An 8,970-nucleotide genomic window follows, 5' to 3' on the forward strand; every position below is an offset into this window, starting at 1 on the left:
AGGGGAGGAGGAGGCATATGGATTTAAGGGTATCTTTCAATATTACTTGTTTCACATATGAGTGATATCCCTGCAGTGAGCACCAACCATTTGGTTTTTTGCTGTGCTGCCACTATTAATGTGTATATAGTCGTAAAAGTTCTTGTTGTAACATGGGTGCGGTTTAAAGTGGGTGTGGTTTAAAACAAGGAGTGGCAACACTCTCTTCCATTATTGGCCCTTCTCTACAGAGACCAGAAAAATTTGGGACTTTGGTACCACAGAAGTTGGACAGCACTGGTGTAAATATTCAGGTCTGGCAAGAGGGAGAAAATGGTCTCAAGAAACATTGTGGGTGAAGGAATTTATGGAGAGACATTTCTTGTACAGTAGATTATAGGCTTAATATCCAGCTGGAAGTAGGCCTGAAACAATGCCTCTACAATCACAAATCCTTGCACATCTATTTGATCTCAAGGCTAATGATGTGAGAAGTCAAGGCTGGCAGAGCTCTGTATGCTGCATCAATAAGCACTTGTGAGACAGGAGCAACGAGCGAGGAGCCTGCCATTGTTCACTTGGATCCTCTGTTTGATTTTATGACCCGGACCCTATAGGATCAACTTTTCCAGATGCCACAGCGTTGTTTTCAAAATTGAACAGGTACACAGTCAACCTGTCCCAACTGTCATCATTGTCCCAGAGCTCCTGTCCTGCTTCATAGAACCTTTACACTTTGTTTTCTGACAAGAGAAAAGAACATTTTACTCATGTTTCTTTTTAACCACCTACAAATGAATAAATGGCCTGGGTGGTAATACTTTGAGGCATTATAGTATCAAGATGTGGCGGTGTCAGTAAAGAGAACGCAGGAACCTTAAAGGAGAACTAAACCTTAAAAATGAATATGGCTAAAAACACCATATTTTATATACTGAACTTATTGCACGAGGCTAAAGTTTCAGTTTGTCAATAGCAGCAATGATCCAGGACTTCAAACTTGTCACAGGGGGTCACCATCTTGGAAAGTGTCTGTGACACTCACATGCTCAGTGGGCTCTGATTGGCTGTTGAGAAGCTAAGCTTAGGGCTCGTCACTAATTATCCAGCAGAAAATGAGCTTCCCTGGCTGTAATATAAGCTGATGCTACAGGTTTGCTGATTATTAAATTCTGATGCTAATTGCACTGGTTTCTGTGCTGCCATGTAGTAATTATCTGTATTAATTACTAATCAGCCTTATATTGTGACATTTCTATTCTATGTGTACTGTATATTGTGAGTGGCTCCCTAAGCTCAGTAAGTGACAGCAGCACAGAGCATGTGCAGTGAATCAGCAGAAAAGAAGATGGGGAGCTACTGGGGCATCTTTGGAGACACAGATCTTTACTGCTAAAGGGCTGTGGTTGCCTTGAGCTGGTACAGAAGTTCAGAACATAAGGTATTTATAGCCACTTCTTTAATTAAGCTTTAGTTTTCCTTTAAAAAGTGTTGAGATGCCAGTTTGGCCCCATATTTGTCTTCATAGAGCAGTGGTTGTTGGACTTCAAGTCTACATTGGAGGCCAATTTATAGGGGGTTATTAATCAAAATCAAAAAAAATTCTGATTAATTTAAAAAGGTCTGACCAATCCAACATTTGACCTTATTTATTATTAAAAAAAAAAAGCTTGATTTAATCAGATTGGGGAAAAACTTGATAAAATAGTCGGATTTTCAGTCTAATTCCAATGCAGACCACAGAAAATTCCAAATAGGATAGTGACCTCTCCCACTGAGAGGCTTGAGAAAGGGCAAGAATAAGCCCGAAATGTTGCCTGGTTGTTTGACCTAATAAATTAAGTTTTCACTTTCCGCAACAAAGAGGTGCTACAGTGGTATTTGTTTCCTATATGTTTAGGCAAACCCCTGGCAAGGGTTTTCGGACGGCTTTGCAACCCAACCTGCACCCAAAGTTAAATAAAGTGGTTGAAGCACACACAATATTGTCTATTAAGCTGGTGCAATGGGACTCCATTAATATAAATGATCCAGAGGGTTGTTTGATACTATATGTAATTAGTCTAGGAACGTGAGATAGTAATGGGATAGTAACTTTGGTAAGTAATGTACCAGCACAGGCACCCAATTGGGAACACTATATAAGATTTTCAGAATTCCAGTTTTAACGCTCTAGTAAAAAATCTAAACAAAGAAAAGGATAAATAAAAGAGTCAATAAAAGAAAAATAACTCAAGGTGACGGTAACCAATTTTGGGGCAAATTCTTTATTTCACAAAGATTTAATGGCAAAATATGTTACTTCTTACTTCCAAAGGGTTATCAGCTGCACCTGGTGTGTCTAACAAGTAGCACAGAGCTGAATACAGAGCTTCCAAGCCTATCACCCCTACCAGACAAATGGAATGTAGAAGACTGGACACAACAGACAACTTAATTAGCTCAAAAGTTGCACATCAGGACTCAAAACATAAAACTAGAATTAAAACACACAGGATTCTCATCATGTACAGATACAAACAGATTTCCACTTATACAATGAACACAAACGATGCCCACCAAACCATGGCATGGTCATATAAACGATACTGTACCATGATTGTACCTGTGTATCTCAAAGACCAACATTCGTTTGGAGGATGGGTTTCAGATTTCAGATTTTGGTGGTTGTCAGCTATCAAATATATCCACCCCAAATCCCTTTCCTTTTAATTGTGTACTTTAATTGGTGTTGGTCATGGAGAAGTCTGAGCTACAGTAGGAAGAATCAGCCTGTGCGATCAATGCTTTGGTCAGGAGATACTTTACCCCAGACAATGCAACCAAGTAGGAAGGTGCAAGCCTATGAGAATTATGACCAGAGGTAAATAGGAGTTAGGGCCACCCTATGGGGTTACCTTGACTTTGGTATGATGGCTGAGCATCTAGTCAATATCATCTCTAACACTGAATGGACAATCCAAGCTTGGAAACTGGAGATGTTTCTCGTCTAATCTGAATACAAGATAAGGAGCCCTAAGCCTCAAGGTCCCTCTACTTTTCTGAGTTTGGAGATGAAGCTTTGGTTCTCTGGTTTGCTGGTGAATGCTACTGTGTAGAAACCGTGGCAAATTCAGCTCAAAAAAAGTCCTCAGAGACATGCAAAGAGATACTTGCCTGTCTCTCAAGAAATGCTAGAGTGCTGATGTTTATTGCTGGTCTATGGTCATCAACCAAAGTGATGACTGCATTGTGATACTAGCCAAGACCATTTCACAACATCATCACAAGGGCTTTCCAACAAGCACGTCCATCTGAGCCCTTTCAGTAGACCGCTCCTCCTCAACAATAGCAACTACTTCTTCAATGTGGTTCTGGATGAATGATGGAGGAAGAAGCCTGAAGTGTGCAGAAACATATGGAAACCCTATAGAATAAATCTTGCTTTTTGATTGGCTCCATGTCGCAAACATATTTGTTTTATAAAGTCTATGGACTTATCTGTTTGTGACTTATTTTCCAGAAGGAGTTATCATGGCTACACCCTAGTTTCTCCTTGAAGGCTACAAGGCAGTAGCTGGCCCAGCAGCCTATAACTTCTTAGAATAATCGAGAAGCATAACACCTGGGCCCTCAATTCGCAAACTGAGGGGGTATTGAGGCTGGCAAATCATCTCCCTTCTTTTAATACATTCATCTAGTCATTTGTTATATAGGCCAGGGGATACAAAGAGCAGGAACCACCTGCATGTCTGAGAAGCCTCAGAGCAGGACAAAGGGTATTGACAGGGTAGAGTTGAGATCAACAGGTTCCTTCCATGTTATCAGGATGTCTCAGCTAAGCCACTATACATTTTCACTGTCAGACCCAAGAGAGACAATGTCCCCACACCGTGACCTTTTCTTGTCCTTCCCTTCCAGTATCTCGTACCGTTATCACGCAAGATTTGAGATTACAGATGGGTGCTGTCTTTCATTTCATATGCCGTGCCTTCCGAGCGTGTAACGCTAGCTTTGCGCGACTTCATAGACACTAGAGTAAGAGGGTCTGGTCGGATGAGGTAACTGCAAAAGGAACAATATACATATAAAATTTATCAAGTCCCTGATTTGCATATTAAAATTTTAGAAAATTTATAAAAAATGCATCAGAAGTAATATTCACACTGGGATGGGGGAGCCTCTGTGGCTGAGATGATAGGACCCAAACACCCCAGTTTATAACTGCTCAGGCATCATGAATAAACCAGCTATAATGCCTGTAAATATGTTTCACACTACTAGTTTTCTTTAGAATGAAGAACATTGCTTTTTTCAGCCAGACTTGAGATAGAACAAATAGATGCCACAGAGGCAATCAATTGATGGCTGACATCAATGTATAAACAGGGGCAGGCTATAAACAAGAGAGTTATCTGGAGAAAATAAATGTTATTGCAATAGGAGCAGCACACAGTCAACAATGAGCCAAACACAGAGAGACACTTACATGACATCATTAAGTTCCAGTTTGGTATCTGGAGAAGGGTTTATTAGGATATAGGACAATGTGCTGCCAATGTCCATACTGTCCACTGTAAATAAATACAGAAACAATTTAGATTTTAGAATAATAATATTAATACATATGCTAAGTAAACATCGAATTGCCTTGTGCGTTTTTATGGTCACAGAACCCCTCAGTGACTTCTAATATCCTTATCATTTACAGTAGGGGGTACATTATCCCTTATAATACTTGAGTGATACTCAGAGTTCCCTGTATAACTCAGCCTGCAGCCTTGTGCCTTTATATGGTCACAGAATCCCTCAGTGACTTCTTATATCCTTATCATTTACAGTGGGGGGTACATTATCCCTTATAATACATGAGTGATACTCAGAGTTCCCTGTATAACTCAGCCTGCAGCCTTGTGCCCTTATATGGTCACAGAACAACCCCTCAGTGACTTCTAATATCCTTATCATTTACAGTAGGGGGTACATTATCCCTTATAATACATGAGTGATACTCAGAGTTCCCTGTATAACTCAGCCTGCAGCCTTGTGTCTTTATATGGTCACAGAACAACCCCTCAGTGACTTCTAATATCCTTATCATTTACAGTTGGGGGTACATTATCCCTTATAATACATGAGTGATACTCAGAGTTCCCTGTATAACTCAGTCTGCAGCCTTGTGTCTTTATATGGTCACAGAACCCCTCAGTGACTTCTAATATCCTTATCATTTACAGTAGGGGGTACATTATCCCTTATTATACATGAGTGATACCCAAGAGTTCCCTGTATAACTCAGTCTGCAGCCTTGTGCCTTTATATGGTCACAGAACCCCTCAGTGACTTCTAATATCCTTATCATTTACAGTAGGGGGTACATTATCCCTTATAATACATGAGTGATACTCAGAGTTCCCTGTATAACTCAGCCTGCAGCCTTGTGCCTTTATATGGTAACAGAACAACCCCTCAGTAACTTCTAATATCCTTATCATTTACAGTAGGGGGTACATTATCCCTTATAATACATGAGTGATACTCAGAGTTCCCTGTATAACTCAGCCTGCAGCCTTGTGCCTTTATATGGTAACAGAACAACCCCTCAGTGACTTCTAATATCCTTATCATTTACAGTAGGGGGTACATTATCCCTTATAATACATGAGTGATACTCAGAGTTCCCTGTATAACTCAGCCTGCAGCCTTGTGTCTTTATATGGTCACAGAACAACCCCTCAGTGACTTCTAATATCCTTATCATTTACAGTAGGGGGTACATTATCCCTTATAATACATGAGTGATACTCAGAGTTCCCTGTATAACTCAGCCTGCAGCCTTGTGTCTTTATATAGTAACAGAACAACCCCTCAGTGACTTCTGATATGCTTATATCTCTCCCTCTATGTATATGACACATCAATGTTGGGTGTACTCTGTTTCATACTGTACTCAGCAGCTGAGAGCCCCAAATGCTTCATCCTGGTCTTGACGAGTGCATTGAGTTCCTGCCGTTCTGATCGTCGATACAGACTCATTCGCTGCTGGCTGATTCTTTCCGAAGCCGATTTCCCAGGTTGCCTTGCTCCTTTGCGGCTTAGCCTCCTGGCCCACTGCATGCTCTTTCTGCGCAGCAGGGGGTGTTCTGATTGGTCACTGGAGGTTGAGTTCCGGTGAAGAGGTCGCCCCTGGTTAGGGTCTCCCCAACGAGTCTCTCTTGTATCTTCATAATCCTCAACACTGATTGAAACCTGAGACTTGGAAGAGGTGAATGTCAGGGAGGAGAGAAGAAAGAAGGGAAATAATCAGATGAGAATACATAGAAAATCATAGCAACAATGAAGCAGAGTGACCAGTCCTGATCAAGAAGGTACAATGAGGAATGGAGGGCATCATTTGGCATATTTGGCGAAACGCGTCAGCGGCAACGAAAGTGGAAGGAATCGGGCACACAGAGCGGAGTGTCCACACACAGGGGAAAAGTACCGGGGAGAACTCAGGATTACACGAAGCACCGGCTCTTATCACAGGAACACTGCGCATTGATTTAAAAGCGATTTTAAAAGGAAACTTCTGTAAGTGCAATATATTTTTATTCAAGTATTTGAAAATGCTTTCCGCGCATGCCACTCTTAGGGGCACATTTACTAAGCTCGAGTGAAGGATTCAAAGTAAAAAAACGATGAATTTCTAAGTTTTTTTGGGGTACTTCAACCATCGAATAGGCGACTTCGACTTCGATTCGAACTAAAAATCGTTTGACTATTCGACCATTCGATAGTCGAAGTACTGTCTCTTTAAAAAAAAACTTCGACTACATACTTCGCCACTTTAAACCTACCGAGCTACAATGTTAGCCTATGGGGACCATCCCCATAAGTTTTATAAGCTTTTTCTGATCAAACGATTTTTACTTCGATCGATCAAAGTATTTGCGCAAAATCCTTCGAATTCGATATTCAAATTCGAAGGATTTAACTTGAAGGGTTGAATTCAAGGGTTAATTAACCCTCGATATCCGACCCTTAGTAATGTGTTATTGTTGTCCAAAGGGAAGGACCGGAGGTTCAATTGATCATTTTGATATGTGAATTTAATTGTGAACTTCTGAGAGTATAATCGACTTCCAGAAACGGGGTCTTAAGCCAGTGTGGGAACTTTTTCTAAACGTTCCAGTTTCAGCAGACTTTAATTTGATGGTGTTTTAAGTGGATATGAGAATAAGTTCACCTGCACTCATTTTAGGTTGGGTTAATACACTGATAGTGGGTGAATGACTTCACCTTGAGACGTGATCTTATTCAAGAACGCTACACTGCGGGGCAGATTTATCAAAGGTCGAATTTCGAAGTTGATTTTATAAGTAAAATCATTCGATCGAAAGTTCGAATCGAAGGATTTCAGCGATCAATCAAACTATTTTTGTTCGACTTCAAAAAACTTAGAAAACTGCTCTAGAAGGTCCCCATAGGCTAACATAGCACTTCGGCAGGTTTAATTTGGCAAAGTATTGAAGTCGAAGTTTTTTTTAAAGAGACAGTACTTCGATTATCAAATGGTCGAATATTCAAACTATTTTACTTCGAATCGAAGTCGTATTATCCTATTCGATGGTCGAAGTATCCAAAAAATGACTTCGAATTTTGAATTTTTTTACTTCGAAAATTCCCTCGAATTCACTTCGACCCTTGATAAATCTGCCCCTATATACTGTATTTTTCTTGTTTTTTTCTCCATTTTTCCTTATTTCTGAGGTGGCACTTTTTGCATACTCCCCAACGTTTTGGAAATAAAAAGAGGGGCAAAAGATTTTTTTCACATGTAGCGCAGCAAATTATTTTTAACACGCCACTTTCTGTGGCCACACCCTCTAATTACCATGTTCATTTTACAAAATTTGGCAGGTTATGAAAGTTTGAAAAATATTTCTCCTTATCTAAACTGTTTTTTTGTGTCTCAAAATTGTTACAAAGTATCTTATTTGCACCTGTTAGCTGTTCTGGGCTCTCTGCCAAAAGCCAATTAAGTGAGAAACTTTGTTTCTTTTTCTGGCTGTTTAGTGCAGAGAAAAGAGGGACTTTCCAGTACAAATGAGGGACTGCAGGTTGAGCTGTCAAAAGAGGGACTGTCCCTCCGAAAAAGGGACAGTTGGGAGGTATGTATTTTGGAACTCTTGAATTACCTCAGAGGCAGGCAGTAAGTGTGTCTCAGTACGGTATATACCGATGGGAATGTCCCCTGTAGTGGAACACAGCTTCTGATACAACCGCCCGTAACAACGGATCCACAGGTCATTTTCTGTCACTCGCAGCTAAAACGAGAATACAAAAAGTCTGTGCAACAGTAACCAATAACACCCAAACTGGTCTCCACCCCATTGCTTCCTATGCTGCATCATCGTCCCATTAGAACTATAGACGTGAACTATGGGATATGGCCGGGGTCAAATGAGAAGATTTACATTTATAAATGTCTTGGAAGTCTACATCTAAAACGAACTGCAATAACTCCTCCGCCCAGCAGATGGCACTGCATATTTGTCATACATTAGCCAGTACTCACCAGTCTGAGGACACCCAAGGGCTCCCCATAGTTTTCTCATAGAGCCAAATTTAGGGGCAGATTTATCAAGGGTCAAAGTGAATTCTAGGGAATTTTCGAAGTAAAAAAATGTGAAATTCTAAGTAATTTTTTGGATACTTTGACCATCGATAAAATCGTTCGTTTCGATAGATTTAATCGTTCGATTGAACAATTTTACTTTCGACCGTAGAATACCCAAATTCGGTTAAAAAGTTAAATTTCGATATTCGAATTCCAAGTATTTCAATTTGGGGCTTGATAAATCCGCCCCTTAAAGTGCTAGTCTTCTCTCCTACTGCCTACAATATGGCTCCTTGTTGACATAATGGCAAGTTCAAAACATTTTCTTTCTTTCATTCCTCCCAACATTTGAAAAAATCTGCAGCGCGTAGCATGGCGAAAATTTTTTGTAGGACCATGTCCATTTTGTT

The 8,970-nt window shown here is 40.3% G+C and overlaps 1 protein-coding gene across 7 annotated transcripts in view; it reads right to left on the reverse strand.

Moving 5' to 3' along the window:
• Nucleotides 1-2,237: 2,237 nt before the first annotated feature.
• kcnt2l.L (potassium channel, sodium activated subfamily T, member 2 like L homeolog) overlaps nt 2,238-8,970 on the reverse strand; it is a 68,264-nt gene continuing 61,531 nt past the window's right edge. For 3 of the 7 annotated variants that reach the window (XM_041587243.1, XM_041587247.1, XM_041587249.1), the window contains 4 exons: nt 8,139-8,267; nt 5,892-6,213; nt 4,448-4,532; nt 2,238-4,023 (listed from right to left, as the gene is read on the reverse strand). In XM_041587243.1, coding sequence (XP_041443177.1) covers nt 3,912-4,023; nt 4,448-4,532; nt 5,892-6,213; nt 8,139-8,267 — 648 coding nt within the window. In that variant the 3' untranslated portion in view covers nt 2,238-3,911. Of the gene's footprint in view, nt 4,024-4,447; nt 4,533-5,891; nt 6,214-8,138; nt 8,268-8,970 lie in introns of those variants that run through there. The other 4 variants (XM_041587244.1, XM_041587245.1, XM_041587248.1 and 1 more) reach the window with 4 other exon arrangements.

Source organism: Xenopus laevis, chromosome 3L, assembly GCF_017654675.1.
Source record: "Xenopus laevis strain J_2021 chromosome 3L, Xenopus_laevis_v10.1, whole genome shotgun sequence".
Classification (NCBI taxonomy): Eukaryota; Metazoa; Chordata; class Amphibia; order Anura; family Pipidae; genus Xenopus; species Xenopus laevis.